The sequence below is a fragment of the Cnephaeus nilssonii genome (assembly GCF_951640355.1).
Source record: "Cnephaeus nilssonii genome assembly, chromosome: 10".
Lineage (NCBI taxonomy): Eukaryota > Metazoa > Chordata > Mammalia > Chiroptera > Vespertilionidae > Cnephaeus > Cnephaeus nilssonii.
In genome coordinates, this window is record NC_137081.1 from 6,289,898 (window position 1) to 6,306,878 (window position 16,981).

The 16,981-nt window shown below is 50.2% G+C and overlaps 1 protein-coding gene across 4 annotated transcripts in view; it reads right to left on the reverse strand.

Moving 5' to 3' along the window:
• HECW2 (HECT, C2 and WW domain containing E3 ubiquitin protein ligase 2) overlaps window positions 1-16,981 on the reverse strand; it is a 260,292-nt gene that overhangs the window by 114,396 nt on the left and 128,915 nt on the right. For all 4 annotated transcript variants that reach the window (XR_013814098.1, XM_079782596.1, XM_079782597.1 and 1 more), the window contains 3 exons: window positions 12,623-12,717; window positions 7,657-7,732; window positions 2,357-2,526 (listed from right to left, as the gene is read on the reverse strand). Coding sequence is in view for 3 of the 4 variants with exons in the window: in XM_079782596.1 (XP_079638722.1) it covers window positions 2,357-2,526; window positions 7,657-7,732; window positions 12,623-12,717 (341 nt within the window). In the remaining variant the exon portion in view is untranslated. The remainder of the gene's footprint in view (window positions 1-2,356; window positions 2,527-7,656; window positions 7,733-12,622; window positions 12,718-16,981) is intronic.

Below are 16,981 nucleotides of genomic sequence, written 5' to 3' on the forward strand. Positions count from 1 at the left end.
ACTATTTTGGAGACAGTGAGTACTTGTTTTTAAAACCAGGAATAAGGAAACATGCTTTTATCTGTTTCAATAACCTGAGAACTCTCCCGGAGAAACACCTTGCTGGGCCGGCACATCTCAAAGAGCTGTATCTTTTCTCCAGTTGGTTCTCGGTCCCCTGAGTCCTCTCCCTCTCCCATGAAACACTTCCACACACTGTCAGAGCATGACTGTCAATTCTCAGTTAGGGCAGTGGTTGGCCAACTCATTAGTCCACAGAGCCAAATATCAACAGCACAACGATTGAAATTTCTTTGGAGAGCCACATTTTTTAAACTTAAACTTCTTCTAATGCCACTTCTTCAAAATAGACTCGCCCAGGCCGTGTTATTTTGTGGGAGAGCCACACTCAAGGGGCCAAAGAGCCGCATGTGGCTCGCGAGCCGCAGTTTGCCGACCACAGAGTTAGGGAATGTTGTAATTAACGGTGTGATTCCTATGCCAGTAAAGGTTTACCCAGAAACGCTCTATCTAGTCCTGGAAATGTGTCTTGGATCCCAAAGAAACGGTGGAGAGCTCACGCTGTCCGCACTCGATGAGAAACGGGGTCTCTGTTCATTCTCGGACTTTCTGCAGTTCTAGGGGGAGCCCCTCGCTGGGCTCCCTGGCACGCTGCACCGAGCCCACTGGAAGCATAAGGGAGCGGGGAGGGAGCTAAGTACCATCAACACAATCTGGCTTCACTCTCCGAGTGGCGCATGGAATTTCCTGAAATCTAGAAACCCCAAACACATTTGCCAAAGCCTGCAGGCGGGGAAACTCCTTTAATTTGTACTGAATATATGCTAGAACCAAACACCAACATTTTAAATGAAAACCACCAACACCTCTGATTTCCCCGTCTGCCTCAAGGTCCAACATGACTGCAAGATAATGCTGCTGGGCCTGGCCTGTCTCCACATTCTGACACTTTGTTCTCATCATTTGTTTGCATTGATTTTGACTTTTAAGAAATATATTGCAGCCCAGCTGGCGTGGCTCAGTGGTTGAGCATCGAACTGTGAACCAGGAGGCCACGGTTCGATTCCCAGTCAGGGCACATGCCCGGCTTGTGGACTCGACCCCCAAGGCACATGCCCGGCCTGCAGATGGCAGCCGATCAATGATTCTCTCTCATCACTGAGGTTTCTATTTCTCCCTTCCTCTCCCTTCCTCTCTGAAATCAATAGGAATATATTTTTAAAAACTAGAAATCATTAAATACACACACACACACACACACACACACATATATATATATATGTATATATATATATATTGCATTAAAGTATGAAAACATGCTCACTAATCATCCGACAGATGCAAAACAAAATGACAATGAGGTGTCATCTCACACCTGTCAGAATGGCTATCATCAACAAATCAACAAACGACAAGTGCGAGGATGCGGAGAAAAAGGAACCCTCGTGCACTGCTGGTGGGAATGCAGACTGGTGCAGCCACTGTGGAGAACAGTATGGAGTTTCCTCCAAAAAACTAAAAATGGAACTCCCATTTGACCCAGTGATCCCACTGCTAGGAATATATCCCAAGAAACTAGAAACACCAATCAGAAAGGATATATGCACCCCTATGTTCATAGCGGCACAATTCACCACAGCTAAGATTTGGAAACAGCCCAAGTGCCCATCAGCAGATGAGTGGATTAAAAACCTGTGGTACATCTGAACAATGGAATAATACGCTGCGGTAAAAAAGAAGAAATTCCTACCATTTGCAACAGTATGGATGGACCTGGAGATCATTATGCTAAGCGAAATAAGCCAGTCAGAGAAAGATAAATATCACATGATCTCACTCATTTGTGGAATATAATGAACAACATAAACTGATGAACAAAAATAGAACCAGAGACAGAGAAGCATCGATCAGACCATCAAACCTCAGAGGGAAGGTAGGGGAGGGTGGGAGTAAGAGGGAGAGGTCAACCAAAGGGCTTGTATGCATGCATATAAACCTAACCAATGGTCACAGACACCAGGGGGGTGAGGGCATGAATGAGGGGGTGGGGGGACTATGGGAGGACAAGGACACATATGTAATACCTTAATCAATAAAGAGAAAAAACGTATTTCTTTTGATTTTTGAGTCTTTTGGCATCCTTTAAATTGTGCACCGGGGGTGCTTACCTTGCCTCATCCTAGACCAGCCCTGGCTAGAGGGAATATCTCATTCTCACTGTGCCCTCTCTAACAGACCCGCAGACACCTCTGGCTCACACCTGTACACAGCTCAATGATGCACAGAGTCCGGAGGAAAGGCATGGAGTTGGCCAACTCCTCGTCTGTCACGTCTCAGACCCCGAGGACCACCTTACCTCTCGGTGCCAAATGGGGTTGGTGGTGTTGCTGATGATGGTGGACCGCCTCTCCTGCCCGTGGTGGGCACAGGTGGGGAAGCTGCTCTTCTTCCCGGGCTGGATGGACATCTTCAGGTAAGGGTCCGGGTTGAAGAACATCCCTTTCTTTAGCCCAACAGCTCTGAGATCTTTAAAGAAAGAGAAAGAGAGGAGGGAGGAAGGGAAGAGGAGGGCAGAGGAAAAGAGACCGAAGGACAAACAGCTCAACGACAAGTTGTTCTTAAATAATCAGACAGGAAGCGCCGAACAGAAACGATCCGGTGAGACAGTAACACCGTTATTCATACCGCGATCGCATAGGTAAGTGAGGACAAGCGGGTCGTGGCTAATCCCAGCGGAGGGGTCTCCTAACGGGCTGCAAGCAGGAGACCAAACTTTACCCCACATTACACACCCGCACTCCCTCCGGGAATCATTCTGATTCTAACGTGAATGTGGGCTGGCAGCCAGCATTACAATGTCTTGAGAGAAATCCTTAGTAAACTGTTTATTAAAAAAAAAAAAAAAAACCACACATACACACAATAGGTCCCTTCTTGAGAGAAAAATGAATCTTCGACATACATACACGAAATGCACTGACCTATGTTTAACTGGGGCGGACGCTGCTGAGCGCACATTCAGTGACACACGTTTACAGTGTCACATGTATCCCACAAATGCCACGGACGATAGGGAAACGGGAGACCAGAAATATTTCTGAAATCTGAACGCTACCTACTAGATGAAATAACTGTGAGGTTACTTTTTCAACAGCCTCAGTCACTTAAATGTTGAACGAATGCCCCACCTCTCATCTCAGATGCAGCAGCTGTGATTTCACTACGTGAGCTGCTAAAAGTGCTGGCCAAAGTCTGGTTCGCGAAGAGAATGACACTTCTTTTTATTTTTATTTTTTTTTAAGGCCAGGCTAAGGGAGGCACACACGTCAGGAAGCGAAGCTGGCTTCACTGGACCCTCGACACCTCTCTGCGAATACCCGTGTGCCGGGGTCAGCCTGAGAACTGAGGGGTCTCGGAGTGTCCGGAAGGACTGACCGTTTCCAGGTCACCTCACGCAGTGATGCTTAGGGTCGGGAGGCCCCGCCCACTGGTGCAGATAGACCCTGCAGATGGCCCATGAACCTCCAAAGACCTCTGGGTTACCCAGACCCGCTGGGCAAGAGACCCCGTCATGTGACCCCAAATGGTCTCCACGGTCATCCTACTCAATCCCATTTCTGAAACACAAAGTCTTTCTTAGGACAGAATGGCCCGGGGCTGCCCAGAGAGCCCTACTCCCTGGGGCCTGCTCTCTGCTCACGGGAGGAAGCTCACGTCCCCATCTTCCAGCGGGAACTTGGGGTCTAGACGTCTGTGCCATGGAGAGACCAGGAGAGTCTGATGACATGCAACTGGCAGTAGAGGGAGGCAGTTTAATGTGTTGGCAAAGCCCTAGCCGGTTTGCTTAGTGGATAGAGCGCCGGCCTGTGGACTGAAGGGTCCTAGGTTTGATTCCTGGTCAAGGACACGTACCTGGGTCGCAGGCTCCATCCCCAGTGTAGGGCATACAAGAGGCAGCCAATCAATGATTCTCTCTCATCATTGATGTTTCTAGCTCTCTCTCTCCCTCTCCTTCCTCTCCAAAAAACAATTAAACACACACACACACACACACACGAAAAACTTACTTTAATATGCTGGCAAAGATTGAAAAATTCAACCAACAGGACCTTATGCGGAGAACACTGCATGAAGCAGAGTAAGATCACTGACCTGAGAACCGGCGGGAGCAGGGAAAGCCAATGACTAGACAGGCCCTCAGAGACGCTGCTGTCATCTCAGGAGCCTTCCCGTTCCCATCCCTGGCACCCCCCAACGTGCCTGCACTTCATTACCAATTTAATACTGCGACATGTATTTACTTGGCTTTGTTTAAAAGAGCCTTGAGAGAGAAAATGCAATTTACATCCTTATTTTCTTACCTTTCTTGATTATGCTCGCCTCAGACTCAAAGACAGAAAAAATGATATTCTTTAGATAGTAAGTCGACTTCTTTGCAATAAATGAGGAATAGCAGGTGCAGAAATGGCTGCCGCACAGTCTGACAGAGCTAGCAAATCATTCATGCAAAACATTCCCTTGAACACAAAGAATTTCCCCAGAAGAGGAAGCCGCTGTGATGAAAGAAGTCACTGTTAACCTTCATACCGACGTTTCCCACAGGGACACTGTACAAATCAACCTCCACTGGGAAATACAATCAACTACCGACGACGTGTAGTCTGCTTGCTCAGTTCCCCTCACCCGTCTCATTTCTGCTCTCGTTTCTCTCTTTTGCCTTTTGTATCTCTTGTTGCTCATAAACATCTGCCTCACCTAATAGTCCAATGAAGGCCTCAAAGTCACAAAGGTGTGACATGGTAAATATCCTGGTTTACAGTTTTATTTAGAGAAGAGGGTTAAGATATTCATTAAAACACAGTTGTTTTTGTTTTGGGCATGTTGGTTGGTTTTTGTTGTTATTTTTGGTTTTTTTTAGACAGAGGAAGGGAGGGGGGAGAAAGAGAGAGAGATAAAAACATCGATGTGAGACAGGAACATCAATTGGTTGTCTCCCGCACATGCACTGACCGGGGATCAAACCCACAACCTTTTGGTGTATGCGATGATGCCCCAACCAACCCAGCCAGGGCAAAACACAGCTTTTGGTTTTTGCTGTAGAGTTCGATTATTTGTGTCCCTACTTATCCGTAGGTCATCAAGAGTAGAGCGTTTGCAGGCAGCCACTCCACAGGGCTGACATGCTCCTGGATAAGTATCGCCACTCACTGTCAATACGCTGTGACCAGATTAATTTTTCCAGAATTACCATTGGAGACTTGTTTTCATATTCCATCATTTTAGCGACTTCTGTCTACCACCTGCACATATCTGACCCCACGGTAGGAAATAAGACATGATGTTAGCTAGCCGCCACGTGCATTGAGGTGGGACATTAGAAAAAGTTGTATTTAACGAAGAAACATCTGGCTGTGCCCCTACTTTTTAGGAAAATGTCCTGGGATTTTCATGATCTGGATGCTCATTCTCCTGTAGTGAGTTAATTAACATCCCTCTGGAGCCAAAATCAATATCTGTGTGTCATTTTTTTTTATATTTTTATTGATTTCAGAGAGGAAGGGAGAAGGATAGAGAGAGATAGAAACATCAATGATGAGAGAGAATCATTGATCGGCTGCCTCCTGCACGCCCCCTACTGGGGATCAAGCCCGAAACCGGGCATGTGCCCTTGACTGGGAATCGAACCGTGACCTCCTGATTCATAGGTTGACGCTCAACCACGGAGCCACGCCAAGTGGGCTGTGTGTATCCTATTCAGAATGATACTGATCACTGGGAAGCACAGGGCAATGCTTCTACAGTAAGAAGACCACGGTGTGGCCAAACTAAATTTCCTGAGCCACGCAGGCTGGCTCAGGTTCCCCACTGATGAAGAAAGAACTCCTGCACCTGCAAGAGAAGAGCGTTTGCAGGCAGCCACTCCACAGGGCTTCAGTGCTCCTGGATAAGTATCAGGGGCTGTGAGGTCTAAAGTACAGGACCTGCCATGCTCTCAAGAGACGGACAGATGAAGCGACAGGGGAGTGTCACAGGCAGTGGGACGTCTAAGGGCCCTGCTAAAAACCTAGACATCGGTAAACCCTGAGGGTTCCAGCCAAAACATACGTACTGGCCAAATGTGAACCATACGTCACCCGTTTACCACCGCGGGGACCTGCCAAGAAACAAACCCAGAAAGCGTTCCCAGGAAGTGCCTCCTCCGCTGGGACAGACGTGGTGCCGAAGGCCCTGGCAGCCGTGAGCGCCGTCCTGTGCGCCCTTCGGTCAAATGCGATGAGGGCGCACCGTCGCCACGTCTGTTTTCAAGATCAGTCTGCTCACCCTCCCTCGTGAGAACATGCATTTTCATGCACATGTTTTGCAGCCAAGAAAGTGAACTGAATTTAAGTTTCAGAAGCAAAACAGAGATGGGAAAACGAAAACAAAGCATCTGACAGTGACAGACGTCGGTTAGACTTCATTTTGGATGTACGGTAGCAGAGTCGTCGGCTTTAAAAGCCCATGTCAAATGCTGACTTCCTCAGTGAATTCTTGACTTTATGACTGCCTGTTAATTTTTAAAAAAATCAGAGGCTTTCAAACTTTTTTGAGTCACCTACATACGAAGTAACATTTGACACGGAAACCCACATGCACACATACAGAGGTGTTTTTATTTTCTTGTGTGCGTTTTTTTTTTCAGTCTGTATAAACTGATGTTCTGTGAAAAACTATTTCCCTTTGGTGGTCAACTGATCTTTTTCTATTCGTTTCTAAATTGCTAGTTTCAATGAAAGAAGCCTTGTAAACCACAAATGAGTTCCCGCTCACCACCAGTGCGTTCGCTTTATGATACACATGCAAGCAATTAGAACAGTGCAGCAACCAGAAAACAACAAAAAAATTGTTTTACCCACTTTCAGTTTCTATGTGTATTCCTCCACAGAAATAGGGGTTTCCCTCGGCTTTCCCCCTAGTTTCCACATTTCCCTTTCTCTAGATGAGGTAAGCACAGATCACGTTCAATAACCAACGCCCTCATGTGGGATTCACACATGGCATTACCGATTTTTTTTAAGTAACTATACACAGTTAAGAGTCTTCTTCCCACCAGAAAACTCCTTAGAAGAAGTAACTTCTGAGTTTATATCAACTAGAGGCCTGGTGCATGACATTCGTGCACTGGGGGGTAGAGGGTCCCCTCAGCCCGCCAGCACCCTTTAGCAGTCTGGGAGCCCTCAGGGGATGTCCGACTGACGGCTTAAGCTACAGTCGGACATCCTTAGTGCTGCCGCGGAGGTGGGAGAGGCTCCAGCCACGGCCGCTGCCCTCACCAGTCATCAGCCCAGCTTGTAGCTGAGTGGTGCTCCCTCTTAGGGAGCATACTGACCACCAGGGAGCAGCTTCTGCGTTGAGCGTCTGCCCCCTGGTGGTCAGTGTGCATCATAGCAACTGGTCGTTCTGCCCTTCGGTCAATTTGCATATTACCTTTTTATTATATAGGATGATCTATTTTTATCCTGGTAAAAGACATACTTGAATTTCGGAAGTATGACCCCCCAGATCAATAACTAGTCCACCTAGAACATATGAGAATCTGTAGAAGAAGGAACTATTGAGGCCCTTAAAATCGCACACTTTCAAGCTGGACATCATGCCAACGAAAGGCGGCCTTACCGGACAGCGTGAAGCTGACGAGCTTCCGGGAATGCGGGCTTCCAGACGCACCTCCTTCCGCGCCTTCTGCCCCCATCTGCAGACAAAAAACACGCGTCTGAAGCTTCACGGGGTCTGAGGCTGCTCAGCCTTCCTGGGGAATCATGTATGTTTGCCAATGTGATGATGTTTGTACCAAACATGCATGGAGTATATATGCCTTTTCATAAGCTGCAGAGCTTGGAATTGAGACACCAATGCAGATTCTCAGAGATGAGAGAAAGAGCAGACCTAACTTCATCTTTACCCGAAATGAGACCGATAGGAGCTTCTAGATTCGCTGGGATATGAATCAACTGACTTTATGTCCTTTTAGTTCTTTGATAAGAAGGTAGTTGATAGGTTGTAAATGGACTTATATTGCTATTACTATATGAAAACATTCCTTAAGTTAAAAAAAATCAAACATCAAATTCCTTCAGACCTTTTAGCAAAACCTAGAATAAACTAAACACACGATTTACACCAGACTCATCCATATATATGTAGAATGATCCTCTCTCGCCAAACATTTTTGAGTGGCCATGTGGATGTCCCATCGCCCTTCACGGGCGCCTATATGATTGAGCTACAGGTACATGGCACCTGCTGTTATAATTAGTTATAATAGGCATTCTCAACACTATTGTACTAATCCTTGTATTATGAAGCTTTTCCTAAAAGCTTTCGAGTAAATTATCTCATGAAACCAGTCATTTAGAGACCACATAGCAGATTTAGCCTTTCCATCAACTTATGTACAATGAGTGCTCAATTATGGCATACTAGGAAACAAAATTTCATAGTTTTCTTAAAAAAAAAAATCTGCAGTACTGTAAGAGACAGGCTGAAGGCAGATATATGTTGAATCGTTGGAAAGGAGAAACCACGTCGTTTATATCACACCCTTCCATCTTTCATCTTTGGAACACTCCCCACGCTCCTTTAAAAACCTTACGCCACCAACAAATAAAAATTTCACTAATCCAAGAAAAGCCGGAAAACTCCTAAGTAAGATCCATGCAAATTCTGAAATATCAATTTCTACTTCCTTCTCTACTTCCTGTAACCTAGTCAAAACTATTTTGTGTGACATTTAACTGCTTCCTCGTCGTGTCATTTGCAGGATCCTGGGGTCCCATTCAGGTATCTTTTTACATTCCAGCCATCAAACCACCTCTTTGACGACACTGGGCTGGCTCTCAGTGAGTACGTATGCTTCATTACACCGCGTGCCACCTCTCTGACTCATCCCCCACCCAAGGTTGACCGGCGGGACAACAGCAAACCAGCCAGGCTCCTGAGCGCTGGTCACTACCTCGTCCTGCTTTCACCACGCACAACCCCGCACTGCGGAGCGGTGAGCAGCAAGGGAGCGCAGTCTGCAGCTGAGACAGCCAGACCTCATAGGCCCCGGCGTCCTCTCAAGTGGACCCCATGGCCCTGTGCGCTGTACCGCCCCCAAGACACGATGACCCTTCCTGCAAAGAGAGACTCACCCCACGGGAGTTAAAGAAGACTGGAAAGACGCATAGTCCTTTAAAAATAAACTTTAAATAGGTTTTCTTTTAAAAACCTATTTAAAATACTACAAGATATTACAGAAACAAAAAAGTTTGCCCTTGGATTCTCATTTTTAAAATGTAGTTCACTGTCCGGCAAAAGGTTAATGTGAAACAATGTTCGCAGAATTCACAGATCTACACTGTCCTTGCCTGCCACGGTGGCAAAATGCCCATCAGAAAGAACACCCAAAGCATTCGATGTGATCACCGATGACCATAAAGCCAGGGAGGAGCACGCTGTCCCTCGAGCTACGGGGCATGAGCGGTGATACACACGTCTGCCCTCGCTGCTGGGAGAAAGGGTTTTAAATAAACTCACTCCCTAGATTCGTTCCAGGAAAAGCCAGAAGCAACACTGTCAACCCAGCGCAGAAACAATACATGGCCGTGAGCGGCGGCAGCCTGGGCCTGTCCCTGAGGCCGAAGGATGTCCTGTTCCAGGCGTCTGAGGTACACACCACCGTGTCCTCGGATGAATGACAGCGACGTCCAAGTCCCAGCGACAGAGCGGGCACAGCGGTGTGTGTCCTGGACTCACTGCAGAAGGATGTGTGAGAGAGGACCAGATGAGGGCGGCAGCTCATGTCCTTCCCGAGGGAGGCGCCCATGACGTCTCCCGGGACTATTCCAAGTGGGCTTTGTGACTCTCAGCGCCGTTTATCAGTCTCAATCACTAAACACAGGCCACAGGCCGTGTCCCTGGATGGCCATCACGCTGGGTACAAACACAGCGCTCACCCTCACAACGAGGTGGCACAGCCACGTGGCACAGCCTCTCCCTTCTGGACACAGACCCAACCGCCTCAAGCCTGGTCAGGAACCTACTGGCCACCCATCCTAGGAATCACCCTCTGAACCACAATATTCTATTCTGATCGCAAGCGCTGTATCGACGAAGCCGTTAAGGTGCTCTGAACGCTGTCTGAGGCAAATTAATTATCTCCAAACGAGCCACGGGACTCGACAGAATAATCTCAATGCAAAGATCAATGGAATGAGATCAATGTTCACCCGGCGGCGAACTCCCGCTGCCTTCAATGATAGCGGATCGCTGAAACCGCTCAAGTCTAAAAGAGATAAATAAAAACTCTGGAGTTCAGAAAACCACGTTTGGAAGCTCTTGCCTAATTTCACACACAGTTAATTTTTCAAAGGGTTTTACGGCAAACAGCACCACAGTTCTCGTTTTGCAATGTTCCTCTTTAGAATATTAATGAAAGCATGTGCCAGTGCCGACTATGTGACACGGCAGAGGTTGCAGTCAACAACTGCTATTCTCCTTGTGGACTTCCAAGGCTTACATAGGAAATGTGGGTGATCCTTTCGTGTTCTATACCATGTGTCCTACGGTGGGGACTCAGACATAGTTCACCTGTGGGCTCAGTACTTAGGTACTGCAGATTCTGCACGCACTGCTCCCTCTACCTAAGATGCTCTTCCCTACCTCTCTCCACCTGAGTGGCTCCTACTCATCCTGCAGACTGTCCTGCAAGCACGCCTCCTTCAGCAAGCCCTCAACACCTTTCCGATCAGGATCAATCCTGCCAGCAGGTGCTCTCCTAGCCCCGTCTTCCTCCCGTTCATTGTCATTCGACTCAAATAAACATAATTTAACTTGGTTGATGTCTCTCCTCCCCCACCAGACCAGTGAGAACAAACGCTGTGTTTTGCTTATCACTGCGTCCCTGGCGGTGCGTGAGATGCCCGGCACTTAGCTGGCACCCCGTGAGTAATTGCGTGCATGAGAGGAGAGAGGGAAGGACTGGCTGATACGGCACTGGTGGGTCTGGACCAGGCGTCCTCAAACTACGGCCCGCGGGCCACATGCGGGTGTTTTTGCCGTTTTGTTTTTTTACTTCAAAATAAGATATGTGCAGTGTGCATAGGAATTTGTTCATAGTTTTTTTTTTTTAAACTATAGTCCGGCCCTCCAACGGTCTGAGGGACAGTGAACTGGCCCCCTGTTTAAAAAGTTTGAGGACCCCTGGTCTGGACAATTGCAAATCACCATCGGCAAAGATTACTTTCTGAATTTCAAGGAGTCAACCTGGCCGCTTGCCTATTTCCAAAAGTGCGTGCATCTATACATTTACACACACACACACACACACACACACACACACACACAATGTTATGAAGATTCGATATTAGAGGAGTCAGTATTTTTCTCCTATGCTTCCATGACCTGAATTTTATGAACGAGTAATATAAGTGTAATGACTTACATCTCTTACACTCTCGGGATTCCCCTAAACTCTAAGTCCAATCACCCGTGTGCCATGCAGTGCAGCTTGTGAGGCTGAGAGATTCCAAGGTTGGTGGATGGAGTGAAAAATCATGACATCGAGAAAAGGAATCCCCTGGGAAGTGCCAGGTTGGAAATGGACAGACTTTCCCTTCCAGGGTCCAACAAAGCCAATGGTGCCCTCCAAAACGAAACTAAACATCTCGTTCTCCCACCAAGGGCTGGTGAAGCGGTGGCCACCGCGGACCGGCCACGTCGTACAAAACCATGTGTGGTCTCTGGAGGCACTGGGCCCCAGCTCGGCCTGGAGAGGGCCTCAGCACTGAGCCCCCGGGGGAACAGCACAGGCCTGACCCCCTCTCACACTCCCTCTGGGAGGAAAGCTCACTGATCAGCCGGCAGAATCACACCCTCTCCGTCATGACTGTTCTCCCTTGGACGCACTGAGCTCCTGTAAATTAAATCCACACTCAGATGCTATGCTACCATTTCCTACCGACCCAACGAAGTCTGAAACCCCTTCCACGGGGGAGCACTCACAATTTGCTTCATGGAGAGCCAACTACACAGACCCGTTCTAACCCAAATCGTATTTTCCCACTGGTTAGATTATGGATGCAGGTCAGCCAGCCTGCGCGTGATCTCCTTCCCTAAAGCGGAGCCCCAGTGCCCTGTGTTTCCTTCTCATTGCACCCCATAAGCTGCCAGAGGTGCACATGCAGAAATAGAAGGCGAGGCCCCGCGGACCGCCCACCCCCAGGACCGCCCACCCCCAGGACCGCCCACCCCGGGGACCGCCCACCCCCCGGGACCGCCCACCCCCCCGGGACCACCCACCCCGGGGACCGCCCACCCCCCGGGGACCGCCCACCCCGGGGACCGCCCACCCCCCCAGGGACCACCCACCACGGGGACCGCCCACCCCCCGGGACCGCCCACCCCGGGGACCGCCCACCCCCCGGGGACCGCCCACCCCGGGACTGCCCACCCCGGGACTGCCCACCCCCCGGGACCGCCCACCCCGGGACTGCCCACCCCGGGACTGCCCACCCTGGGGACCGCCCACCCCCGGGACCGCCCACCCCGGGGACCGCCCACCCCGGAACTGCCCACCCAGGAAGCAGGGAGGAGGACTCACCATCACAGCGGGGTTCCTCACGGTGATGCAGGGGGTGGTGGCTCGCAGGGCCCCGCTGATGCCGTGGTAGTATTTAAAGCAGATTTTTATCTCCGCTGCAGACGGATTGGAGAAAAACAATCGTTCAGACAGGAGGCACGTTCTCTGGGAACCAGCTGAGGCCATTCCCACACCGCCTCTCAGAAAGCCCTGCTCCTGAGTCTTCGAATGACCCCTCCTTTCCCAAGCAGAGGCGACGAATTGGTTATCCAGTGGTCAGCAAACTGTGGCTCTTTGGCCCCTTGAGTGTGGCTCTTCCACAAAACACCACGGCCTGGTCGAGTCTATTTTGAAGAAGTGGCGTTCGAAGAAGTTTAGGTTTAAAAAATTTGGCTCTCAAAAGAAATTTCAATCGTTGTACTGTTGATATTTGGCTCTCTTGACTAACGAGTTTGCCGACCACTGGCTTCTTACTGGTCTCAGATGCTTCCCTGGACTGTTATAAGAACACCCTCAAACATATCCTACCTAATAATAGACAAATATGCAAACTGACCACACCTTCGCTATGCCCAAGCCACGCCCACCAGCCAAGCCACGCCCACCAACCAATCAGAACAAGTATGCAAATTACCCCAACCAAAATGGCGGTTGATTTGCATATCAAGACAGTGTAGAAAGAAGCCAAGAGCTGCAGAAGGGAGCAAAGCTGTGGAGAAGCAAGCAAGCTGGGGGGAGGAGAAGGGAAGAGCGGAGGCGGGGCCGGGGAGAAGGGAGAAAAGCAGGCGGGGCAGGGTAGAGTGCAGCAGGAAACCCTATTGCAGGACTCTTCCTGCAACGGGAATGCTAGTTAGAAGATAATGTGCCAATGTGCCACCAGAGATGAGGCTAAGACTAGCTGCCCTGCGTGGAGGTGTCTCTCTGGTCTCGCGGCTCCTTAACCTCACCCCCACTTTGGGAGGCAGAAGGCCTGCCCCCAGGCTGCAGATGGGGTGTGGAGATGTGCTGAAGGTCAAACAGGAAATGACAGAGTCAGGACGCAAGCCAGCCTTAGGTATCAAAGCCTGCATTCTGAACCCCCTACAATACAGACAGACTGCAGCTGCCCACAGAAACAGAAAGCAGGTTAACACGTATGAAAAAACACTGCCTTAGCCTACGTAGTGCTCGGGCCTGGGGACCTGCATTGTTTTAAATGTCCAAGTGATCTAAATGCAGCTACTAGACAGCAATCAAATTTAGTCACCACCGGTACAGACACTCCTGGTGTGTGAACAGGCAGATGATGCAGATGCAGATGTATGTGGAGGTCTATATCCACAGGTTATGTGTGTGTTTATATATACTACACATGTATGTAGCATGTATGTGTTTTATATGTGTAAAATTTGAACTCGATAAAGAGCAATACCAATGTCATTTACTGATTTTTGGAAGGAACAGTTTCAAAGCTCGTGCAGTCAGAATGCGTCACAGGTAGCCGGCACAGACACGGGGATGTTCCCGTGGACAGAGCGCCTGAGCCACCGCAAGATGCCTGGTTCCCCAGGTGTCATCCGATACCGGCAGGGATGCTGACGGGCAGCCCCCGGGCCGGGCCGCCTACAGGAACGGCTTCCTCCCCTGAGTCCCCTGGATCACACCCTAGAGCGGGGCCACTGGACGTGTTTTCCCAAGGAAGCTCACCTCCCACTGGCCCTCCCGGCTGCACCCGATGACCTCCACAGAGTATGTGGCTCACTTGTTTTAAGAGAAAAAAAACACAACAACTAAAGAAAAACCCTCTTTTAGGAATTTATATTATTGCACGTTTCCTATCCATAATGAAATACAAAAAAAAAAAAAAAAACACAGTCTTGTCATGAGGTAAAATACTGACTCTTTCCATCACCAACGTTAATCCCTGTGGTGATTCAAAATGTAGCGAGCACTGCCGAGCCGAAGACCGTGACCACGTTCCCATCACAGACAGGCCCGGCCCCCGCCGGGCAGGGCAGAGAATCCGAGGAAGGCGTCTGGTCCAGCAGGGGATGGGGTGTGGAGGTGACAGTCACAGGCCTGACAGAGCACAGGAGACAGACGCTAAACGGGAGGATGGCGGGGAGAAGGCGGGAGGCCCCAGAGACCAGTGAGGACACGCGGGATCAGAAAGGCTCACAGAACACACTGGCTGGGACTGAAACCTGCGGGTGAGAAGGCTGGGAGCGAGGAGTGGCCGAGGCAGGAACGGTGAGCTGCTGGCTCTGAGGACTGACCTGCGCGGGAATCCCAGCCTCATTCGCACTGCCCTCGGCGGAACACGCCAGGCATGACTGTCCCGAGCACCGACACGAGGCTCTGATTATTCCCGAAACGGTAACAGCTGCGTAGACCTGAGCCCGCCTTCCTCTCCCACCCGCTTTCTCCCGAGACCAACAGCACGGATTCGGCAAGAACAGGGCTCAGCCCAGTGCACAGGCCCATCAAAGCCCGGCAAGCTCGGTGGCGGGCGTGAGCGCTGGGCTCTGCGGGCAGGAGCTCTCAGCGTCACCCTCTAACGCTGGAGACCAGGACTCCGACAGCCGGACCTCCATGACCAAGTCAACGGGGAGGGAGCGAGATGTGCATTTGTGTAAGACATCTTCCCCGAACTCTCACGTTAGGATGCCATGTCCTCGAAATAGTCAGCGAGGGAACACACTCTAAGACAAAACAAGTGACTGCTCATTTTTAAAAAATATATATTTTTATTGATTTCAGAGAGGAAGGGAGAGGGAGAGAGACACAGAAACATCAATGATGAGAGAGAATCATGGATCAGCTGCCTCCTGCACGCCCCCCACTGGGGATCAAGCCCGCAACCTGGGCCTGTGCCCTGACCGGGAATCTAACCGGGACCTCCTGGTTCCTAGGTTGATGCTCTATCCCTGAGCCACGCCGGCCGGGCTGCTCATTCTTATCTGTAGGATATTGGTAGCCAGGCCCACTTTGCCAGCCGACGCATTTTAGGAATTTTATTCCTTGCTATAACCCAGATCTCCAACCCCAGTGATACACTAGCGTCTCAGTGACCTCTAAGATGAACTGACTCTGAATTGAACAAAACAGATTCTGTGGGCGGACACGGTCACCCCAAACAGGGCAGAGCCAACAGCTTCCCACGGCTTCCTGCTGGGGCAGCGCACAGGGACTGACGCAGATCCCCCGTCACAAAAGCCAACACACAGCAGGTCCCCAGGGAGGAACACACAGAACAGCTGTGGGCCCCTGGACTCCAACCAGCCAGGTCCCAGAGCGGGACCCCCAGGAAAGAGGCCTGCCCCTCAAATACGGGCCTGTCCCATGCGGGGTGGGAGCTGTCCTGTACACACAGTATTTTTAGTGCTTTCGGTCACTCGAGATTAAAACACAGTGTAACCAAAGACCTCCCCTCCGAGTCAGAGAGAAACCAGCGTGTTGACCAAGGTCCCTGAACATTTCAGTTATGAGAAGAGGCCACTGGGAAGAAAACTCAAAACGGGGGCAAGGGCAGTTAGGGCCGCGCCTTCTGTTGGAGCGACATGTTGAACCTCTCCCTGCGAGAGGAAAACAGAGAGCTACTCATTCCTGCGAGAAACAGACGCAAGGACAGGGGAAGCCAACGCAGGTGTGATGACCGAGCATCAGAACCGGGAGAAGCCCACTGCTCACAGGGCCAGCCCGCTCCCAGGCGGCGAGACGGAGGAGCTGGACTAGGGAGCAAGGAAGGATCCATCGACCCTAGAAGGGCTTCTCCACTCATCGATGGTCAAACAGACAGGAGGAAGGCAGGCGAGAAAGCAGGTCTGAATGAATGGATGCATGAATGGCCATCCTATGTAATAAAAGGCTAATTATGCAAATTGTCCCCTCGGCCGGGAGTTCAACTGGGAGTTTGACCAGGGGGCGGGGCCGGCCAACCGCCCGCAGCCTCTCCCCGTGGCCGGCCTCACCCCTGACCGCCCCCCCTACCCTGATTGGGGGCAAGGCCAGCCCGCCAACCATCCACAGCCCCTCCCCCCAGTCAGCCCGGCCTGATCGTCCCAATCAGGTTGGGCCGGCAGGACCCGACCCGTGCACGAATTCATGCACCGGGCCTTTAGTAGTCTATAAAAGACTATAGAAACAGACGTTCCGGCATGTCTGACCCAAGACAACGTTTGAAACCTCTTACATTTCAAAACTCAAGAATGCCCATGGCCCAGATGAGCAGTCCAGTTTCTGCGAGCATCAGCTCATTTGAGGAATATTTGACAGTCTGATGACACGTGCAGAGGGAAGCGTCCTCCTCTCCAATGCCTAGCAAGGTCGTCTACCCCAAATTAAACCAGTCTGTGTCCTCCAAATTCATCCAGGCAGGTCCCGTAACAATATGCCCGGCCT